The sequence below is a fragment of the Rhinopithecus roxellana genome, chromosome 14 (assembly GCF_007565055.1).
Source record: "Rhinopithecus roxellana isolate Shanxi Qingling chromosome 14, ASM756505v1, whole genome shotgun sequence".
Lineage (NCBI taxonomy): Eukaryota > Metazoa > Chordata > Mammalia > Primates > Cercopithecidae > Rhinopithecus > Rhinopithecus roxellana.
In genome coordinates this window covers 103,116,449-103,141,148 of record NC_044562.1, presented here as the reverse complement: position 1 = coordinate 103,141,148, position 24,700 = coordinate 103,116,449, and the positions used below count along the sequence as shown (strand labels likewise).

General features: G+C 35.2%; 1 protein-coding gene across 15 annotated transcripts in view; it reads left to right on the top strand.

The window, feature by feature from the left end:
* Window positions 1–16,859: 16,859 nt before the first annotated feature.
* Window positions 16,860–24,700, top strand: part of SLC4A10 (solute carrier family 4 member 10) — a 391,444-nt gene continuing 383,603 nt past the window's right edge. For 7 of the 15 annotated variants that reach the window (XM_030916980.1, XM_030916979.1, XM_030916976.1 and 4 more), the window contains exon 1: window positions 16,947–17,091. In XM_030916980.1, coding sequence (XP_030772840.1) covers window positions 17,044–17,091 — 48 coding nt within the window. In that variant the 5' untranslated portion in view covers window positions 16,947–17,043. Of the gene's footprint in view, window positions 17,092–24,700 lie in introns of all 15 variants that reach the window. The other 8 variants (XM_030916982.1, XM_030916974.1, XM_030916970.1 and 5 more) reach the window with 4 other exon arrangements.

The following is a 24,700-nucleotide window of genomic DNA, read 5'->3' as shown; positions in this document are numbered from 1 at the left end:
GCTTTTACATGTAAACCAAAAATAAAATCTTGTAATCATATTAAAATATGTTTTTCAGTTGATATTTTCCCTTAGCTTTTGTTAATTGACACATATAATAATTTCAAGAGATGATGGTATATATATATAGGGTATACATGGCACATGCAGCAATCTGTACACTTCTCTAGCATATACGAATATATCCATTTGAGATCTAGCTAAAACAACTGAGATGAGTGCTAACAAAATTTGGGTTATTTAAACGAGGTTGTGTGAGAGTACAGTTGGTTTTCAAACTGTGTGTGACAGAAAATGATTGTTGACTCTAGCTCAGTGTTCTTGAATACTTGTTTCTAGTCTTAATATAAATGTAATTTGTATGTAGATACTTAATGCTAAACCGACTTCATTTCTTTATGGATTTTAGGGTACAAGTTTCAGAGTATTCATTTGGGCTTAAGCAGCAGGGAGCAGAACAGAATTGAGACTGGGATAGCTTAGCATTTGGGTATACTAGATAATTTGCCTGGAGGCAGATAATTGGAATTTTTGAGTCAGATATGAATTGAGACTCCAGATGAAGAAGTGAATCTGAAACCAGGGAGGCAAACAGAATTCAGGTTTATAGATAAAACAGTTGAACATTGGGGGAAAGCAGAAGACCAGAAACTAGGCAGACAAGTTAGCAGAACAAGATAATGAAGTACTATTAAGACAGATACTTTAATCTAGACAGATAATTCATAGGAACCAAAATGGCAATAGCTGACTTTCATTTTGAAGCATGCTTTTGATAAAAGGTGATGATTTTCATAACCTTCCCATTAAACCAAATGCCAGTCTCAAGTTTTGGTTTTTATAATACTTGTTGGTATTAATAGAAGTAGAAAATAATGACTCAGTCTAGCAGGAATAAAGAAGGTGCCCACAGCATATAAGACCACATTCTAAATACTATTGGGAATATATGTTCCTTTGCTTTTTAATTGTTTTTTGCCTGGGTGGATTTAAAAATTCATATTTCTGAAGTTTGTCTGAGACAGAAGTTAAAGATTTTTTGACAGTTCACAAAATTAATAATTCTTTCTTAATTATATATTTTATTATTTCATCCCAGAAAGGAGCTACATTCTTAAAAGATAACTCTCAGAAAACCATATGAGTGGCTTTGAAATTTGTATTTATCCGTCGGCCATTCTTCAAATCATTCAGCTGTCATTCGACATAATATTTATTACTTGTCTGCTATGTGCTGGGCATATTTTAGGAATAAAAAAGCAGGTATAAGGGAGGAAATTGTATGTATCAGATTAACAAAATACTTTATAATAAATGTGTAATTGATATGGAGGAGTATACCTAAACCATCTTGCTATTTTTTTCTATTTGACCTATTCGTTCCCTTTCTTTTTCCTGTATTTTGGATTGTGTAATTTTTATGATGATATTTTATCTGTTTTATTGACTGTTAAACTATGCTTTTTGTTTTGTTTTTAGTGTTTGCTTAAGCATTTATGAATTATATTTTAACATGCCACAGTCTACTTTCTAATAATATTTTTTTCACTTGACATATTGGATAAGAACCTACAATGAATGGTGTACTGCCATTTCCTTTTATTCTCTTTTGTGCTAGTTTTGTCATATATTTATTACTGCCTATGTTATAAACTCCATATGACACTGATAATATTTTTGCTTTAAACAGTTACCTGTTAAAAGTTTTAAAAAATAAGAAAAATCTTGTTTTACACATACCACATATTGACCATTCCCAGTACTTTGATTCTTTGTGTAGATCTACTTTTCCGTCTGATATTTTTCCTTCTTTTTGAGTAGTTCCCTTTAAGTTAATTTCTTGTAGTGATGGTCATTTGATAACCTCCTTAAGGTTTTGTATTTTGTCAGATCTATTTTATATTTGTCTTTGCTTTTTATTGAACAGTTTTATTGGGGTATAATTTGCATCCATACATTTACCACTTTTAAGAATACAATTCGATGATTTTTAGTGTAAAGGGCTGTGCAACCACCACCACATTCTAACTTTAGAATGTTTCCATCATCCTGAAAAGAAACTTCATTTTTATTTGTAGTCATTCCCACCCTGTCTTAGGCAATCACTTATCTACTTTTTGTCTCTAGATTTGAATTTACTGGATGTTTTGTATAAGTAGAATCATACAGCATGTGGTCTTTTGTATGTGACTTCTTTCACTTAGCATAATGTTTCTGAGGTTCATTCATGTTGTACTGTGTATCAGTACTTCCTCATTTTTTATTATAAAAAAGTATTACATTGGAACACCCCTTTTTGTTTATAATGTATCAGTTGTAATCTGGCATTTGTGTTGTTTCCACCCTTTGCCTACTATGAATTGTGCTACTATTAATATTTGGATACCATTTTTTTGTGGATAGATGTTTTCACTTTGGGGGAAATACCTAATTGTCTTACCTAGGTTGGTAAAATTCTGGATGTACACCTTGGAGTGAAATTGAAATTGCTGGGTTATATGGTAAATTTATGTTTAACATTTTAAGAAATTGCCAGACTTTTTCAAGGTGCCTGCACCATTTTACAGTCCCGATAGCAATATAGGGTTCTCCAATTTCTCCACAGCCTTCCAAACCTTATTATCAGTCTTTCTGATTATAGCCATTCTAGAGGATGTGAACTGGTATGTCATTGTGGTTTTGATTTGTACTTTCCTAATGACTAGTGATGTTGAACATCTTTTAATGTGTTTACTGGCTATTAGCATATCTTTTTTTGGAGGTAAATATATCGATTCAAATATTTTGTCCTTTATTATTGAGTTTTAGGAGTTCTTTATGGATTATAGATGAATCCCTTATAAGATCTATAATTTGCAAATGTTTTCTGTCTGTCTAGATCATGTCTTTTTATTTGCTTGATAGTGTCTTTTGAAACACAAAAAGTTTACATTTTTTAAAATTATTTTTTCTTTGGTGTCCTGTCTAAAAATTGTTGCTTAACCAAAAGTCATGAAGATTTACCCTTATGTTTTCCTCTAAGAAGTTTTGTAGTTTCAGTTCTTACACATAGGTATATGATTTATTTTTCATTAATTTTTGCGTATGGCATGAGGCAAGTGTTCAAATTAGTCCTTTTGCATGTAGATAACTAATTGTTTTAGAATGATTTGTTGAAAACACCCTCTTTTCCCCATTGAACTGTCTTGTACCTTATAAGAAGTATGTGTTGTATATAATGTGAAAGTTTACTTTACTCCTGGGCTTGTCTGTCTATCTATCTATCTATCTATCTATCTATCTATCTATCTATCTATCTATCTATCTATCTGTCTATCTATCTATCTAATGTATCTTCCTATGCCAGTACCACATTATCTTGATTAGTGTAGCTTTAGAGTGAGCTTTGAGATTAAGATGTGTACCTACCCCAAACTACTTGTGTTATTTTAGATATTCTGTTTCCTTTGCATTTTCATATGAATTTTAGGTTTGCATTGTCAATTTCTGCCAAAAAAGCCTCCTGGGAATTTGATAGAAATTGCCTTAAAATTTCTGTCTAAAAGAAGTCAATTAGATTTATTGCCTTAGATTTGTAAGATGTAACATTTGCCATCTTAACAAGAAGATATCTTAACAAAGTCTTCTGATTCATGAACATGGAATATCTCTTCCTTTATTTACATATTCTTTAATTTGTTTGTTTTAACTTTTATTTTAAGTTCAGAGGTACAAGTGCAGGCTTGTTACATAGGTAAACTTGTGTCATGGGGGTTTGTTGTATAGATTATTTCATCACCCAGGTATTAAGCCAAGTACCCATTGCTTGTTTTTCCTGATCCTCTCCCTCTGCCCACCCGCCACCTTCTGAAAGGCCCCAGTTTGTGTTGTTCCCCTCCCTGTGTCCATGTGTTCTCATCATTTAGCTTCCATTTATAAATGAGAACATGCAGTATTTGGTTTTCTGTTCTTGCATTTGTTTGCTAAGGATAATGGCCTCCAGCTCCATCCATGTCTCTGCAAAGGACATGATCTCATTCTTTTTTATGGTTGCATAGTATTCTATTGTGTATATGTACCACATTTTCTTTATCCAGTCTACCATTGATGGATATTTAGGTGGTTTACATGTTTTTGCTATTGTGAATAGTTCTGCAGTGAACGTATGCATACAAGTGTCTTTATAATAGAATGATTTCTATTCCTTCGGGTATATACTCAGTAATGGGATTGCTGGGTTGAATGGTATTTCTGTCTTTAGGTCTTTGAGGAGTCACCACACCATATTCTACAATGGCTCAACTAATTTACACTCCCATGAACAGTGTATAAGTTTTCCTTTTTCTCCAAAACCTCAACGGCACCTGTCTTTTTTTTTTTTTTTTTTTTACTTTTTAGTAATAGCCATTCTGACTGGTATGAGATCCTATCTCGTTGTAGTTTTGGTTTGCATTTCTGTAATGATCAGTGATGTTGAACTTTTTGTCATATGATTGTTGGCCACATGTATGTCTTCTTTTGAGAAGTGTTTGTTCATGCCCTTTGCCCACTTTTTAATTTTTTTTTTTTTTATTATTTAAGTGCCTTATGGATGCTGGATACTAGACCTTTGTTAGATGCAGAGTTTGCAAAATTTTTCTCCCATTCTGTAGGTTGTCTTTTTACTCTGTTGATAGTTTCTTTTGCTGTGCAGAAGCTCCTCAGTTTAATTAGATTCCATTTGCCATTTTTTGCTTTTGTTGCAATTGCTTTTGGTGTCTTTGTCATGAAATATTTGCCCGTTCCTATGTCCAGAATGATATTACCTAGGTTGTCTTCCATGGTTTTTATAGTTTTGAGTTTTATATTTAAGTCTTTAATCCATCTTGAGTTAACTTTTGTATATGATGTAAGGGAGGGATTCAGTTTCAATCTTCTGCATATGGCTACAGCACCATTTATTTAACAGGGGGTCCTTTCCCCCCGTCCTTGTTTTTTTTCAGCTTTGTTGAAGATCAGATGGTGGTAGGGGGTGTGACCTTATTTCTGGGCTCTTTATTCTGTTCCATTGGTGTATGTGTTTGTTTTTATACTAGTACCATGCTGTTTTGGTTACTGTAGCCTTGTAGTAGAGTTTGAAGTCAGGTAGTGTGATGCTTCCAGCTTTTTTCTTTTTGCTTAGGATTGCCTTGGTTATTTGGGCTCTCTTTTTGTTCCAAATGAATTTTAGATTAGTTTTTTTCTAGTTTCGTGAAGAATGTAATTGGTAGTTTGATAGAGATAGCATTGAATCTATAAATTGCTTTAGGCAGTATGTATGCTAGATAAGTTTTTATTAGTTACTAGACTAATTGTGCATTGTACGCTATTGAGTACTGAAAATTCTTTTGTTCCTATAAATATTCCTGAGCTTTTTTTTTTTTTTTCATGATACTGTTAAGTTACTTGGAAGTAGCTTGATCTTTTCAAACATTGCTATTAGGCTTGGTTAGTTAGAAACAGAGAAGCCTTTAAACTAGGCCTCATTTTCCTTATTCCTGAGGCAATAAATTTCTGAGTAGTCTAGCCAATGTCCTGTGATTTGCAGGGTTTTCCACTGGGCTGATGGGAACATTAGTATTCCTGGCGCTGCTTGAGTCCTGAGGATTATGATAATTCCTTTGCTTCCTTTGCTCTATACAAGTGATTTCTTCTATGCCCCATCTCCACCCCAATTCAAGTAGTTTCTTCATATACCAGTGTTAAGCATTATGGAGCTGAAGACTGGAGAGATCCTTTGCATATCTCTCTCTTTGTGCATCTCTCTCTTCTTTGGTATCTGCTTTGTTAAACCTGGGCCTGTCTGGACTCCCAACTTCATCTCTTCAACTCAAGAAGAGCATCAAATTCTGTCTGGATTTCCTTTTCTTGTACTACAGGCATAGCAACTGGGGCACTCAGAGAGCTCAGTTTGTTTTTTGCATTCAGGGATTACTGTTATGCATTCCTTTATGTCAAATGTCCAAAAACCATTGTTTCATATATTTTGTCCAGGTGTTATGTATTAATGGTTTCATGCAGTAGGGTAAATTGGGTCACTGTTACTTCATAATGGCTGGAAGTGGAAGTGGAGCTTATATTTTTCTAGGAAGAAACAGATGGTAAATAAAAAAATGAGTAATGCAAATTCAGATTTGGGTTGTTTAGAGAGTGTTCAGGGAATACCTCTCTGAGGACTGACTTTCAGCTTGAGACCTGAGTAGTAAGAAGTAGCAAGCCATTCAAAGATCTGGAGGCAGAGGAATCTGGCATAGGGTAAAAATCGGGCATGCATTAATTGCTTTATTTCCCAGAGTATCTACAACTTGGCTTGTCACAATGTAGCTTGTATACCAGCAGTATTGGCATTACCAGAGGTCTTTTGAGAAGTACAGATTCTCAGGTCCCATTTCAGACCTACCAAACTAGAATCTACATTTGACAAGATTCCCAAGTGGCTCATAGGCACAGAGCACTGGTTTTGTTTATTTTTTATTTTTTGGGGAGAAAAAAATTGAGAAAGGTTTAGTGTTTTATCTTTGTGCAGGGTTATCACACTAAATAAGTATTTGAGGAATATAAAAAGAATAACTATTTGTTGAGAATAAAAAGCTTCCAGAATGAAAAACAAGTAATAAGTATTTATTGAGAATAAAAAGCTTCTGGGTCAAGTATGATGTGTACTGCCAATCCTTCATTAGAAAATTGCATTGAATAGAAACTTAATCAGTTTTGTAAGATTAGCCCATTTGCTAGATAATGTAGTTCTTCAAACTCCAAACCCATCAGTTGTCAAGTCTTTGGAATATATTTTATAAATATTCCAGAACTATCAAGATGCCCATACTATAGAAATTTTTTCATAGGGTAATGGTTAATGAAGGGGGATTGGCTTTGGAATCAGAATTGTTTGTTGGTCATTTTGACTGGGGATTGGGGGAGGGCAAGACGCTTAATTTCTTTGAGTTTCAGTTTTCCTATAAAAATGTAATCAGCATGTTTCTAGACCTTTCCAGTCTGTGGCAATAAAATGAAGTGACACTTTCCCTTAATGCCTCTGTTAGGCAGGATTCTTCTGATTGTAAGAGATGGATATCCAGTTTTAATTAGCTTAGGAGAAAGGATTATTGGCTTTGGTGATCAAACCACAGGAAGTGCTGGACTGTGTTTAGATCTCAGCAATAATTATTATTTGTCACTTATTACATTTCTCCTCAGTTATTTTCTGTGATTTAGATTCATTGTCCCCCAGGGATTTTTCTTCTAGTGAGAGACATGGTCTCTACCTGCTCTAAAACTTAACATTTCCTCTATTAGAGAGGTTAGGAGACTATCTGTCTCATATCAAGTGGAAGAATCCAGGGAAAGAGCACTGATACTGATTGGTACACATGGGATCAGATGCCCATCCCTGACCAATAAAGTCTGGCTGAATGAAAGGTTAGGTGTGACATTTTCTAGAAGGAAAGGACTGATCTTCATGATTGGCAAAACAATACATTTTCAGTATGAGATCCAAAATATGACTACAAATTTTCATCCCATAGATAGGTTAGTTAAGTTTTTTTCTACTAGTTTCCTTCACCGAGTTAATGTGTGAGACTACCAAAGGAATTTTAATATGTTCCATTAATCTGTCTTATTGGTTCTTTATGAACCCTACCAGCTGTCCATACTCTCAATCATTGTTATTCCAGAGATGTAGTGATGAATAAAGACAGTCTCATAATTCTCCAAGCTATGTTTCCTCATATGAATTTGCTCCCATGTGGCATTACGTGTCAGGGCAAGCTCAGTTTCCACCAAAGAGAATCTATAGGAATCCCAGACCCAGAGTCCTAAGTCCTCAACTATTATTTCAGAGAAACTCCTTTTCATGCCCACTCCAAAGGCTGCCCCATGATGGCTGACAGAATTCTTTCAGAGGAATTCTCATCCACACCCACAAGTATGGTTGAATCTCCATTACTCAGACAAGAAGATGGAAATACTGAATATTATACTTCTAAAAGTCTGTGTTATTTATTCATAAATAACACTATGTGGTTAACATGAATGGATATGTAGGACATCTTTCTCTTGTTCTAGCAGGGCACAGTCAGGCTAAAGATGAATTCAGTTTACATTGTTTAAACATTACACATCTGAATCTTCAACACCAACATTCATATTTATCATGACTTTACAGATTTCCTCATGATGATTCTCTCAAAATATGTCTTATTCTTAAGAACAGCAACTGATGGAACCCCCCTGTGCTAGTTTTATAAAATGAACAAGACCAAACTAAGTTTTTCTTCACCAGGCATATCAATGAGGTCAGTAATAATATCTTGTTTGGATAAACAAAATAGATACCATATGGGTAGTCTTTAAAGTGTTCTATATTTGCGGTATGAATAAGTTGTGGTGGTTATTTATTGTAGAAGCAATTTATCAGATGAGACTCTTGAGTATGCCTGTGATTTATCATCTATTATAGTTCCATAGAGTTAAGGTGGCATTCACTCATTTATTCATTTAACTGATTTTGCATGCTTTCATTCACTTATTGAGAAATTTTATTGAATTCCTATTATGCATTCAGCAGCATGATAGACCCTGGGAAAACAGGGAACAAGACAGATTTAGTCTATACAATCATAGAACATAGATGTTAGTGGAATCTTTTGAATGAAGTCCCAAATCACTATCTGTTTTCCCTCTTGGTGGAAAAACACACCTAAAAAATCTTCCATGCCTTCATGAAGAGAGCTGCATTGTTGTTATCCCTGATGTCCTGACCTGACTCTGGGAATTATACTTGGTTTACCATAATGGTTCGTTCATTCGTTCAGCTGAATGGCATTCTTCGCTTCCTGTCTCCAGCAGATCTATGTCTACCGGACCACAGGAATTAAAATTTCATGATGAGAGAACTGATACCATAATACAATTTAAAAATATTTGTGTCCTTCTTATGTAATCAGGCATTTTTAATAAAGGAAATAACTCTTATTTATTGCTGATTATACCACTAAACTCTTTTCCCAGTGGATGTTTTAGTGGAAAAAAAAGATTTGCTGCTAAAAATGATTTGCTGCTTATTTTGTACTTGTTCTTGAAGTATTTTGAGACATTATTGTTATACTGTTGTAATTTGACTTGAACGAGTCCAATAGTAATTGTTATATTAACTTGCTATTCACAGGAAAGTAAAAAGAAACACAAAGAGGATATGGTGAAACAACCTGAGAAAACAAAATAATCTACATATTTTCATTTTACTTGTGTAGATTGCAAAGTAAACAATAACTATTTTCTCTTTCTAAGCCCATTTCTCCTTCTACCTCCTGCCCTAATTCTTTCTTTGTTCCTCTTTTCCAATCTTCTGGAGTACAGTTGTTGATACTCCAATTTCTCTCATCCTATTGTCTCTTAAATTGTCCTCTCTCACTCTGTTGAACAGCTCTTGTGAAAGTCCCCAACAACTTTTTTGTTTCTACATATAAGTTCTCAGTACTCATCTGTCTCAGGCAATGGAAATGCCATCCTTCAACTTTCTCAGGCCAAAAACCTTGGCATCATCCTTGATTTCTGGTTTTCTCCTGTATCCCACATTGCATCCTTCAGCAAATATGGTTAGCTCTACCTGCAGAAACACATCCACAATTCTACCATTTCTCACCTGCTTCAGGACTTTACCATTTCTTGCTTTTTACTGGTTTCTCTGCTTCCTCCCTTACACACTTCTGTCTATTCTTCTTACTTGTTCTCCTTGTCTGGAAAACCGATTCAACCATATAGCTTCATTGACCACTACTTCACTTCCCTCAGGTCTTTACTCAGATGTCACCGCAGCAAGTTTTTCTCTGGCCACCTTAATTAACATCGGAAATAGGGACACTCCTTTTTCTCCTTTCTTGACTTGTATTTCTTCATTGCACTTATCATCATCTCACATGTTACATGTTTTGCTCATATGCCTATTTATTCTTTGACTGCCTCATTTCCCTTCCTCCAACTAGTGTTTTTGAATGTTTTATTTCCCTACTATATCCCCAGTTCCCAGGACAGTGAGTATTAAGTGTCTGGCACATAAAAAGTGCTTAAATAATAATTTTTTGAAGAAAAATAAATTTTATTTTAATTAGGATAATTTTTCCATTGAGTCAGTAATAGTCTGAATAGGTTTGTTTTCTACAGACCTGGTTTACTGGGGGAGAATATAATGCTTTTAGATTCAACTGTAATTTTAAAATAAAATGACATATTAAAACAATAAAGTATTAGTCTTACAATCACTCTTTCTTGCTTTGTGTGATTTTAATTTACTTAAATTAAATAGCACATTTCACTTTTAGATCTTCCTTTTTATTAATGTGAGAATTGTTTTGGAATGATATAGCATGGACTGAGCTCTTGATCTTACAAGTTCTTCTATAGACCCCAGAGTCAAGTGGAGCAGTGACATCTTGGGGTATGATAACTGCTCACTTGTTAACTCAGCTGTTCCTCATTTTTCCTATATTATTCTTTGTCTCTTTTGCTGAATATTGCATTATATTTTTTGAGGGCTAGTATCCCTATCTTTGTGATCACCCCTGCTTTAGGCCTTAAAAGTATTGAATTTCTTGAGAAAGCTCTGTTGTTCTCTCTTAATATCTTTAAAGTGGAAAGGAAATATTACCAAGAGAAGCCCCTTTTGACAATTTAAGTGAATGAGGACCTTAAAGCTAAGAAGTAGACTATTAGATTAGAATGTAGGAGAATTCTGACTGAGATTGTGGCAAGTGGTGCCATCAGACAGATGCCAAAGGACAAGGACTTCTTCCAAACCCACTTTTTGTCACATTTTTTTTTCTGTAGCTAACCTGCCAGTGAGTCCCAATAGCTCTTCAACAGGAGTCAAAATTGTACATGAACATAGAAATCATGAATAGCTCCTCATAATATGTGGATGATATTTGTATCAGTGAAGAAGTGTTTTAGTACATATGGAGCCCTATTGAGTCTTGCTCTAAAGGATATTAAAGTTTTCTAGGAAAATTGAAATAGACGATTGTACATTAACACAGATTTATACAAATAAAAACCATAAGGATAGATTGTAAGAATACTTATAAAGGATTTGGACGTTTGATTTATTGGAAAAAATATTTGTAGACTTACAAACTGTGACCCAACAATGGTTGAAACAAAAATTTAGGATAATTAGTGCATCAATACAGAGTCAGAAATCCTTTTAATGTTGGTGTTTCCTCAGAAATCCATTCATTGTGTTATTCTAACTCTATATAACCTCTTAAAGAAACACCATCCGTACTTAGAATTTCTCCTGGTCCCAAATCCATATTTCCAACTCTTTTCTGACAGTCTGCATTTGGACATTCTCTAGCCTCCTCAAACTCAATTAAACAATGTTAATAGCCACAGTTTGTTGAGGGATTACCATTTTTCTAGGCAGTATTCTAAATGCTTTATTTGATTAGTTGATTTAACCCTCAGAACAATTCTAAGTTGGTTCTTTTATTACCTTAGTTTTATAGATAAAGAAACAGTCTTCAGGGTCATTTAATATCCTTGTGACTTGCCCAAGGTCACATGGATATTAAATGACATTTCTGAGTGCAAAGCCTATATTCATAACCACTGTGATTACTTTCAAAATACTATTCTTCAGGTGTTCTCTCAAATTGCTTCTTTTACTGTTTTTTATTTGTGTGTGTTGTTTAACAGCACCACTATCCAACAAGCCAGAATCCTAGACATATTTCTCTTCCTCATTCACTGCATCTGAATAGTCAGCAATTCACATCTATTTTTCCTCCTATATCTCTTGGGACCATTTCCTTTTATCCATCATCACTACAGCTTCATAGCTCAGGCTCTTATCCTCTTTTATTAGCTTACTAGCTAGTCTCCCTGCCACCAACCTTGCCTCAACATTTTTCATGTTATAACTTAAGTGATCTTTCTAACTGTTTAAGATCTTTAAAGAGCTTCTCTATCACCTATAAAATAAAGCCAACCTCCTGAGTATGGCAAATATGGAATTTTGTAATCTGGTCCTTGTCCTCATGTTCATCCTTCTTTCCTGCCACATCCTTTGATATATCCAGTGTTTCAGTTATAGACAACTTTTTATAGTTCTTGAACATGCTATTCTTCCTTTCCAGAATACTTTTATTCTTTCCTATAATCCACTTTATACCTTTATACCTCCACCCTAGTCTGGAACAGGTGCCCCTTCTATAGGTACATTTTGATTTTTTTCTTATATTTTTCCCATATGGCATTTGCCATCTTTCTTTGACAGGCAGAATGCAAACTCAATCACAAACACAAATATTTTTCTTGTTTGTCATTATTTGAGAATGTATACTAAAATTTACCCATAGAACAATGTGAATAATGCTTATTTTAGTGTAATTTTTCATAACTTGGGATAGAAAAGGACACGTTAAGGATTAGTTATAAGATTAACTCTATAAGTGTGATATTGATTATTTTCAAGTTAGGAATAGAAATGACACATTGTGGACCATTTAACAAAGACAGTGATAATTAGGCTTAAAGGCTGATAATTGGAGAAGTAATAAGTTGAGGCATGCATATATTTCTTGTTTATATAACAAGCAAAGGAAAATTAGATCTTTCCATAAAAACAAATCCCCTAAGGATTTTAAATCTCTGTAGTAAAGGTGAGAAAAATGCTATTAAAAGTTAGTCATTTTGTTTTCTGGCCTACCTCTGATTTTTGCAGAATTTTTAAAAAATTAAATAGCACCTTGCTGAATGATGTGATCTTTGTTCTCTTCTAAATTATCTCTTGAGTCCAGGGACTATGTCTTATTATTTGTTTCTGTATAGTTGCTAGCACATGGTAGGTACTCAAATTTTTATTGAATTGAGTTAAATTAAATTAAGATGCTGCCATCTAGAACTAGAGAGTAGGCCTTCTATGAGTTTCCCTGTAGGAGGAAATTGAGACAGAAAGTGGAAATCAGGTCTTTGTTCCAATCTTCAGAAGTAGAAAAACCAGTCATGAACTAAGAGAAGTGGGACATTAGCCCGATGTTGGAATGGGGTCCCTAATTACTTATTTTATATATTCCTTTTCATAGTTGATGACCAGAGTCACTATCGGGTTGGAGTCCAAGAACATCTGTAAAAACGTAGTGTCATTTGACACCTTTACATTTTAGTATTATATAAAGAAGTTCCTTATGATATGCCAGGTTTTAGAATGGGCATTCTTACCCTTTTTCTTAATGGTTAAGTGCCATCATTTTTAAGCTGTCAAGAAAGTGTTTTTGGTATTTCTTGAGTTGGTCCAATTCAACAAAATACTTTTTGTATTGATATACAGTTGACCCTTGAACAACAGAGGTTTGAGCTGCATAGGTCCACTTATATGTAGATTTTCTTCTACCTCTGCCACCCCTGAGATAGCAAGACCAATATTCCTCTTCCATCTCTTCCTCAGCCTACTCAAAGTGAAGATGATGAGGATGATGATCCACTTTCACTTAATGAACAGTAAGTATATTTTCTCTTCTTTATGATTTGCTTAACACTTTCTTCTAGCTTACTTTATTGTAAGTATATAAAACATACAACATAGAAAATATCTGTTAATTGACTATTTCTGTTATTATTAAGGCTTCTGGTCAACATTATTGTAGTTAAGTTTTGGGGTAGTCAAAAGTTATACATAGATTTTCAAATGCTCAGAGGCTTGGTGCCTCTAACCCCTACATCACTAATAGTTTTAATACAAACTTTAGTCATCTGTATTTGGCAAGGGTCGACTGTATTTGACAAATCTTCAAAATAATGCTTTAAGTTGTTGAGAACATTTGTATAGGTCTCAAGGGATAAGAGATACAAAGGAATGAAACATAAATAAATGACATAAGTAGTGCAATGATGCATTTTCATATGTGAAAAATAGTAATTTTTTGAAATGTTATTCTTGAACTGGTAATATTACCACTAACATAGTATTACTGTTCAGACTATATTTCTGAACTCATTGCAACCTAAGCTTTAGTTATTTTTTGTTAAAAAGGGCCAAAGCAAAGAACTTTCAGATCTAAGCCAGAAACTCAATACCACCAGGACTGAAAGTGTTTTCTTGAAATACCAGTGTTGGCAATACCTTTAGAATCCAGTGTTTTCTTCCAATACAATCAATAGTAGATGGTCTTTTCTCTAAGACAAACATTATGTTAATGTGCATATCTGAACACCAGGGGCTTAAAATAGCAAAAGGGGGTAGGAACTGAAAGTACATGGAATCCACACTGACTTGCATACTTAAGGGATTGGTAAAATTTGAGGTCAGCAAGAGTCCCAAGATACAGGAAAGATCAAGGAAGGAAGCACACCATGGTAGCTGTATTCCTTTCCTACTGGTCACAACCTGGGCAGCTGGACAGGAAGGTGGCTCTTCTGTTTAGTGCTTTCTGTTATTCCTCTGTCTGTATGGTTGGCTTGTGGCCGATCCCTACTTTTATTTCATTCTTCAGAGAGAAAAATTCCACTTTAATACTGCTGTGTATGACAGCAAGTAGCATAGTACCTCACACATAGTAGGACTGACTGAGTGAAAATCAGACTATTGTCTCATTCCAGTAGGGTGTCTGGAACATTTAGTTCCTTGGACAGATTCAGTCTTGCATTACTTTAATGTGATGATTGAAATCATTGCTGTCAAATTGTACTAATAGAATCTCATTGGATTTCTAAATAGGATCAGGCTAAACAAGAACCTATTTTTATCATCTCGGATCCAAGGAAATTTTACTGTAGTGGAAAGAGCTCCAGACTGGAAGAAATATAATATTTACCTGGAAATATTTTTCAAAAAGTATATCCTCACCTATTTCTTCTCCTCACCCCCACCAAGGACATAGCAGAATCTCCAAGGCAGATAATATGTAGTTGAGAAAAAGTTGTTCATGCAATTTGTATTTCCTGTTCCCATCTGTTTCTCTTCACTTTCTGAGTTTGAAAATCAATGGAGAAGTTGAGCTGTAAAATTCCATGATTTTGTTAGTAAAAATTTCACTACCTACTGATGGTTTTCCTCCTAGGAGTTATTAGTTTTATACATATCCTCTTCATTGGGACTTATTTACTATGTGGATGCATTCTTTCAGGTCATGGGCATTAATTCTAATATATTCTATTAGATAGGTAGCAGATTAAATGAGGATCATTTTCTCTTTCTCCACTTTGTTGTGCTAGGCTGGTAGTTGGCATCTTGGATCAGATAACTTTAGATCCATAGGCTTTCTTGATCTTTAGAAGTAGACTGTCTGCTGTTGCAACCCTGGCTAAGTCCTATTATGTTGGCAGAAATAGTAGCTCTGTCATATTGTAAGCACTCAAGCAATGGTTGTTCCAGCAAAGTACCTTTGTAGTTAAATAATACACATTTAGGAAAATATTCATAAAAAGTAATTTTAAATATAATTTAACTTTTATTTTGACTTTTGGAATTAAGGGGCAGACTTTTTCTTAGTTATATTTAAATTAATTTTGAAGAAATATAAGTGGGACAACATAGGCTTCTCAATGGGATAGAAACAATCTTTCTGAATTTGTTACTATTTTTATGCTAACAAATTGTTTGTGATTGTTGATTATGGTCACTTGAATGGGAAAGTAGCTTTTATTCATCAGTCTGTGGTAGAAAATAAAATTGACCCCCATATCAGTAAATTCCTAGTCAGATATCTTGTTATGTAAACCCTTGGTATCAACTGAGTATGCTATGCACAAAGTAGCCACTTAAATATATTAATCATTAGGGTTTTAAAAATAATTGTTTCCTTATAAAAATATTAGAAGCTTGTTGTAACGAATTGTATTGAGAAGGAAAGCAGATAAAAGTTATCCATAATTCCACTTGCAATGAGCATTATGGGAAATTTTGGTGTATTGCTTAAAATAATTTATTCATTTCTGCTTATTAAAGGTTTTAGAATCTGGTAAAATTTTTCTTATTTAAGATAAACTATGTCAATAATTTTTAGTCACCCTCTTTCAATCCCTGAAAGTTCTTTATTACTCTTCATTTGTAACCTTCATACATTTAGTCTGGAGTTCAGTGATATATGGGCTTCATTACTTAAAATACTCTAGATCTATAATCAGTTTTAGGAAATATGTGTAGTCACTTGATGATCCTTACCAACTACTTCTTCCTACGAAAGAGCATGTCTTTTCTTCTGTGGATTATTTAAATAATCCCCTACCCCTATTTTGTTGAGACTTCTGGCAAAGAGATATATGCTTGGGCTGTTCTTTTCAGATTCATTGTCTTTTCAAAGTGCTTTAGTATCTTAATCATTCCTGCTATCAAAATATTTTCTTTCTCTGTTATTTTTGTTGGGAAATCATAGAAAAACATATACTTTATTTTTAATAATGTATAACTTACCTAAGTTTTTCACTTTTAAAATACTGAAAATATCTGTCCAATCCTTATTGAGTCAACAGTGACTTAAATGCTTGATTTTGTTGTCGTTGGTGGTGAATACTTCAGCCTCAATAAGATATGCTAATATTAAGGTCATCTTATCAGTTTTAAAAGCCCCCAGGTACTCAGAGCGGAACACCTAGTAAACCTTATTGACATCATCTTGCTTGAATTATGTCTCCTATGGGGTTCTGAGAATGAAGTGAGTTACTTCAAAGTGTCAAAATCAGACTGATTTGGTTGGAGGCCAACTTGGACTAGTCTATATGAAAAGTAAGCATCTTAGCTGAGATTCTTAATGCCCATTAGACTTGTAGCATTGTCTGCTGTATTTTATGCTAGTAGCCAGGTGTGGGCAGTGATACAGGGCTTGGGGGATCTCTCTTACCGGCCCAGGGATCCAAGGCATTCAGTGCAAAACCTGGCCAGCAGCCCGAGTGAGTAGGAGCCATGTGACTCCGTTGAGTTGGAGTGTGCAATTGCCTCCTGCTTCAGAGCTACCTGATCCGAATACTAAGCAGAGCGAGTGCCGGGCTGAGTGTAAGACACTGAAGACACTGCAGAGCAAGGTGCTTATTCCAGAGGCGTTACAAAACATGGAGATTAAAGACCAGGGAGCCCAAATGGAGCCGCTGCTGCCTACGGTAAGAGACAACCTGCTATCACATAGATTAACCGTGTTTGCTGCAAAATCTGTTAGGCAAGTGGTCTGCTAGCTAGGTGAAGTGAGTGTACTTTTGGGGTGGTGGATAGCTCCTACGACATATGGACAGGGGTCTCCTCCCATCTTGGGAGACTGAAATGCATAAAGCAAAGCACACGATTCTCCCCCCCCTTCTCAATATGGATGCACTACGGTGATGAAATGTCTCATGTTTGCTGCTGTTTGAAGAAATGGCTAGGTTTTAGCAGCAGGGGCAGTTATGTGTCTCTCTGCCTGCCTGTTACTGCTTATCTCTCTGTTTCTCAGGCTGTGTACTGGTTTAAGCCCTTGCAAAGAAGCCCCCTTTTATCATGTTTAATCCCTGTCCAGTTTCCTCCCCCTGCCTCATCCCCAGGCAGTGAGGTGAGGGAATCTGCTGCTGTTGCAGCTCTGAAGATTTAATCTCCACAGAAACCAGGGGAAAGAACAGGACGATCGTGTGTGTGTGTGCGTGTGTGTGTGTGCGTGTGTGTGTGTGTGTGTTCAGTCTCTTTCTCAAAGGGAAATGTGTAATGGTTTTTATACAAAGAAGGTATGCATTTTTGAGGGACAGACACACAATTCAGATTTGAATATCAGAAAGGTTTCTGAACTGTCATTTGGTAATAGCCCATCTGTTTATCTCTGGGTTCTTAAGCTGTTTCCCTAAATTTAATTTTTGAATAAGTGATTGATTTGCCTATCCTCTCCACAATCTCTCTGTCTGGCTCGCAGACTTTAGAGATCTTCAGGCAACATCTTTTTCAGTCTGGAGCAGCTGCTGTTGCTGTGTTTAAGGAAAAAGAAAAAAAAAAAAACCCAGTATTTTCTTGATGCAACAGAGATGACAGTCATAGCTTCCAGCCATCTATCAGTGCTACCACAGCAGAAATCCCCTCCCTGCACCAAACCAGACGGAGGGGCTGTTTCTCAGCTCCCTGTTACTAAGGTTGGTGACCCACCTTGCACGGAAGGGACTGGCGGTGAGCTGTCCATTTCCGAGTCCATTCCTAGGTTTTCAACAAAATGCTTCCGTAGGAGGAGTGGGCAAATTCTGGGCCACTGTATTTTCAGGGCCTTACCTCTCCTGCCGGGCTCACATGCTGCAAAAAGATTCCAGTTTGCATCCTCGGAATCAACTGTGGCGACTGAGCATGCCCAGTTTTCCTGCGGACGCCAGGTTTGAGCAGGGAGGGAGCAGAGTGATGGGAAGAATGCAAGGAGTTACCACCAAGAATAGAGTCTCAATAGATGACAGGGGCAGCGTGGGGGTAGGGGGCCGGGAAAAAGGGAACGGGAGAAAGAAGTTTGTCAATTATCCTGCCTGCCTAAAAATAGAGATATTTCTTTGTGGCATCAAAGTGGAGTTACAAAAAAAAAAGTGTAAAAGATTTGTCCATCTTCCCAAACTTGAACAAATACATGAATTAGGATTCTGTTAGTATTCAGAATAAATAGTGTTAAGAATATCAGGGAACTCTTATTCCCTGGATGAGACAGGAACTATATACAGGAATCGTGGTATGGGGGTTAGGGAAGGTTTAGGGAAACCCCCAACTCTTTTTTTTTTTTTTTTTGGCTGGCAGTGGGGGTGGGATGGGGTGTTGAAACCTGTCCTAGAAAAGCAGTTTGATGTGGCTTATGGATTGTCACTTGTGGGGAACAGTTAAAGGGTTTAGGACCAAATGAGGATTAACTAGAGGAATTTAAGAGGATGACATTACTGGGCTAGATGGGCAACCAATTTATAGCTTAAAAAAGCAGAGAAAATAAAAGTCTTTCCAGAAAAGGTCTACAATACATCTGATGGAAATTTTTGAAAGCGAGAGTCAAAAGTTTGCATGCCATGGGGTTAATGGTCAGTACAAAATGGTGACAGTTTAATGGTAAAAGAGAATCATATTAGCAGATCATTACAAGAAAAACAAGCCCGATGGGCTAGAGAGGATGCTGAATTACTGGTCCAGTTTTATATTTGTATAGCAACTCCCCCAGTTGCTTTTATGAAAATCTTTTTTTTTTTTTGTTTAGTTTTCAAAACAAACATGTTATGTAAAGCAGATTTTATTATTTTCATTTTCACGGTGAGAAATTGAGGTACAGGGATTCTGAATAACATGTCTAGGATCACCCAGTGATGAAACCAGGACTAGAATTTAGGTCATCTGAAACTAGTTCAGAAATTTTTAAAAAATTCAGTATTTTTTACGTTACATTCTTAACCAGGCTTAACATGATCTGTTCCTGGACTGAAGTTTTTATGCTTGGAAGAGAGCTTTGGGCTTTGTTTTAGAAAATTAATCAGACGACTTTGCAAATAATTATGTGAGAGGCAATATGGCATAATATTTAGAACACAGTCAAGGCCCAATACTGCTATTTATTTGTTAAATGATATTGGGAAAGTTGTAAGTCATAGTGTCTTCAACTGAAAAATGAAAAGGGAATGTTACTATATATCTCTTGAGTTTTAGAATGAGCAAGTTAAATAACTTATATGAAGTTTCTGACATTTAGTAAGTGTTCAATAAAACTTACTTGCTATTGTCATTGTCAATCTTGCTGTAAATGAATATGTTATTGTTATATTCATCTCATTATAGATACTGAGATGATGCATAGGTTTCAGGATTTTATGAAAAGTGGCTTGTCAGTACTGTCTACTAAGAAGGAAAAGTGGAAGATGGAGAACTGGAAAAGACTCTTCATAGTGGAGGTGGGAGGTGGAGTTCTTTAGTTATTATTATGAAAACTTTGCAATATGCTTGGAGAGCCAATTGGACAGGCATTAAAAGCCAATATTAGATATGGGACAGAAGCAGTCAGAGGTAGAAAGCTAGAGAAATGAAAGAGAAAGAAAAATAAGGATAAGAATGTCAGATGAGTGAATGTATTAATCCTGACTCAAGTGATGGAGGAACAGATTCTCATTAAGCCTCCCAGGGTTTACCTCCATTTAGTATAGTATATATAAAGTACATTTGAAGGATATGGGCAGAGGAGGCCTAGACATGTTTCTCTTTTTTTCCCAGTGCTTCTTAGGAAGCTTCAGTGACAATTTCCTTTTGCTGGACAAGCCATCATTGCATTTTGTAGACTCTAATCACTCCAAGGGTTAGGGCGTTCACTCTTGTTGGCTAAGTGTATAGTCTGGTTTTGGTGCAACTGACTGTTATGTCTGAAGTTATAGAAAAAGTGTGCCAGAAAGATGCATTCTCTTAAGTGCCTACTGTTGGCCAATCACATTCTTGGTGCTGGAGATGCAGCAATAAATAAGGCAGGCAAACACCCTATATAGGTGAAACCTCACACTCCAGCTAGACTAGAAATAGGACTCTATTTAACTTTTTAAGAGACTGCTGCTTTCTCCTCAAATGTTTAATAATTGTTATAACCTTTTTGAGATGGATGTATATGGGGAATATATGTAACAGTAATAATGGTGATATCGTTTTAGTAAGGATGGAATTAGCCTTTTAAAAGTATGAAGCCAAATATTTAGGATTGCATTATGATTTCACATTTTCGTTTGATATTCAATGTTGAATTTGCTTTTAGGAGTAACCTAACAATTTAAAAATTATCAGGCCATGGAAGAAGCTTCCAGGAGAATATATAACAAATATTTATATCTCATGACATTTAATCTTGGGTGATCTATAGTGAGTTCACTTTGGATCCCTTCTAAGATTCTGATGTCTGAAAAAGGACTTAAGTTGAGCTTACTTATAACATTTCCCTAAGGTATAAAACTACAGTAAAGTTCACTTTTAAAATGTAATTTGATAATATAGGATAGATGATTGGTTTTAGTACTTTTAGAAAGTGCTAATTCCATATTTCCAAGTGGCCCAGTTTATTGAATTGTTTTATTTGTGGAAAAAAGTTATAAAAGGTCTTTAATATTATTAAATCAGGGAAAGGAAAATGGGACTAAAATGTCAAAGTAATATATTGTTTTTTCTTTTCAATTTGAATTGAAATTTAAATTATAATCTGAGTTTAAAGAAAACATGCTCACTACACCTCATAGTCAGTAGGAGGCAAAATGCAGTATAAGAAATTAATCCTCATTTCTACTTTCATGATTTGAATTGTTACTCCAGCATGGTGAGTGACTATAGAAATAAAATATATGTATAGAATGCTAAGGCTGGGAATGAGTGGTAGAATCTGAAGGCTGTAGGAATTAAGTTTACTTCTTTATTAATATTATGTTTATGATAAAATATTGAGATCAGATTAGGAAGTGGGCTAGTTTATGATGAAGAGTTAGAAAATATCTGGGCCAGGGTCTGGAACTCAAATAGAGTCAGAGAGCATGGTCAGAATACAATGATACTGCCATTTCTTTCTAACCTTGAGTGATGCTTGTTTCAGAAATCCAAACTGGGCATGAATAGATTGCAGTGCATTATGATGTGCCGCAAGTAAGTGGAGAAATGTTGATGCCCCTCTCAGCCCTTCTGTGAGAAAGACTTCACCTCTTCCTTTCTCATATCACATAGGACACATGACAATGATCACTTGACTTCCTGTGAGGACACCATTGTCAATCTATATAGTAAATATTAGTTAAGTTTTATGTTTTATTTTTAGGTAAAATAAAATTAAATTGAAGTTTTAATATATTCTCGCACCACAAACAGTTGTCTCAGATACTCTTTGGGGTGTACTGCTTTTTTGTTTTTTAGAAAAAGGGAATAATTAGGCATCTTTTATGGAATTACACACACACACACACACACACACACACACACACACACACACACACATATATATATATATATAAGTCTTGTTTTTTAGAGCGATATAGGTTCACAGCAATATTAAGCAGAAGGTACAGAGATTTCCCCTATATCCCCTGCCCTTTACACATACATAGCCTCCGCTATTAACCAGATCTCTCACCAGAGTGGTACATTTAAAAACAGTTGATGAAACATTATCACCCAAAATCCACAGTTTGCATTAGGACTTGGTGTTGGGCATCCTATAGTTTTGGACAAATTTATAATAATATGTATCCGCTATTATAGTACTATACAGAGTCATTTCACTGCCCTAAAGATCCTCTGTGCTCTGCCTATTCATCCCTCCCTTTCCACTAACCCCCTGGCAACTACTGACTTTTTTTACTTTCTTCATAGTTTTGCATTTTTTACGTATTATATAGTTGGAATCACAGTACATAGCCCTTTCAGATTGGCTTCTTTCATTTAGTAATAGGCATTTAAATTTTCTCCATATATTTTCATGGTTTGATATCTCATTTCTGTTTATCACTGAATTATATTTCATTGTCTTGATGTACTACAGTTTATTTATCCATATATCCACTGAAAAATATCTGGGTTGCCTCCAAGTTTGGCAATTATGAATAAGTCTGGTATAAACATCCATGTGCAGATCTTTGTGTGGACATATTTTCAATTTCTTTGGGTAAATACTAAGAAATGTTATTACTGGATTGTATAAGAGTATTTAGTACTTTAAAAAACTGCCAAGCTGTTTTTAGTAGTGGCAGTACTACTTAGTATTCTCACCAGCAATGAATGAAACTTCCTCTTGCTCCACACGCTTACCAGCATTTGGTATTGTCGGATTTGATTTGGTAATATTTTGTAGAGAGTTTTTGCATTCATGTTTATGAGGGATATTGGTTTGCAGTCTTCTTTTCTTATAATATCTTTGTTTGATTTTGGTATTAGGGTGATGGCCTCACATACTGAGTTAGGGAGTATTCCTCCCTTCTATTTTCTGACATAGATTGTTTTGGGAGGTTATTCATTATTGACACCATCATTTTTAATAGATAGCTTCATATATGTTTTGACCAGAGGACTGTAGAGATCAACTGGAGTCTAGATTTTAGACTGGCTCCTTAATTTATGGATGATGGAGCTGGACATCAAAGACGTAAAGAGATATATTTAAGGGCATGCTACTTAAGATGCTAGTTAGTGGCAGAACTCAGCCTAGAGTCCAAATCTCTTGATTATTCACTTATCATTCTTTCCACTATTATATAGTCTCTATTACTATCATAGCATCAATAGCTGAGTTCCAAATTAAAGTGGAAATTAGGCAATGTTTGTAAAGTAATACTAGATATTGTCTCAGACTCATGATAGGTACAAACATCTGTAATCCTCATGATAATCCTGAAAAGTTGCTAATGTTTTCCAGCCTTGCAGATGAGAAACTGAGGTCGAGAGAGTTGTGTAAATTATCCAAGTTCACATAGCTAAGAAGTGCTAAGCTAGGATTTGAAAATATTTTATCTAGTTAATAAGTAACTTGTCTTCCTTAAGGCTAATTAAACAATAAAAAAGAATTCCATTATAAAATGAGCTTTCACATCTTCCCCTCCAATAAAATATGAAAGTACTCTGCTACAAGGTGCTATAAAATGTCAGGTCTTTTTGGACACATATTTCATGATTCAGTTTATATGAAATGTCTGGAATAGGCAAATCCTTAGAGACATAAAGTAGATTAGTGGTTGCCAGGACCTGGGATATAGGGGAGAGTTAGGAGTGACTGCTAATAGGTACAGAGTTTCTTTTTGTGGTGATGGAAATGTTCTGGAATTACGTGGTGGTGATGGTTACGCAACACTCTGAATATACTAAAAACCAATGAATTGCACACTGTAAAATGGTGAATTTTATGTTATGCAAATTTTATTTCAAAACATTATTTTAAAAGTAAGTTACTGTTTAGCATTATCATGAACCAAGGAGAAGGCCGAGGATCTAAAATGCTTATGAGAAGAGGGCAAATAAAATATTCACAAAATAAAAATAACTTCCACCCCCCACAAGAAATTCTTTGCTACAAATTTGCTTCTCTTTGTCAAGATAATGCTGAGACTGGTCAGGGTTTCAGGTTATTTGCAGACCTAGAGGTCTTGGAATATATCTTCAAAGCTGAGTTAAGAGAATATGTGGTGCATTCTATGTACCAGAGAGAGAGATAACTATTTCACTTGAGTCACACTGCATTTAGATATTTAATTTCTTATGGCAATATTTTGTAGTTTTGTCTTAGTGTAAATTTCTATGCAATATAGCAAGAATAACACAAAAAATGCAGAAGTGCCATTTATATAATGGTTCCTACATTGAGCTTAAATACCAAATTCATGCTGAATTCCAAGTAGCTCAGAACTCAAGAGGTGCTCTCAGAAGATGAAAATGGAGATTAATATACAAACTCAGTTGGATAGAGTGAGGATATATTATAGCCAAAGACTCTTGGTATAGCTTTGAATTAATGACAAAGTCCCTGTACCAACATCAGCAAGACTTGCTCATTCATCATGAAAATTATGCTCTAAGGATCTAATAAGCAAGTTTTTAAGGCAGAATTTTCCCATTTCATATTGAATGTGCTAGGTTGCTGGAGTGCCTCCAACATTTATTTGTAACTCCACTTGTTCTTGCTAATTCTGGAAAACCAAAATTATTTAGAGAAGGCTATTTCTTTCTAGTGTCTTTTTTCCCCCTTTTGAGTAATGAGGCTTTGATACCGAAGATGATGACCTAGTCAAATTTCAGAAAGCAAGT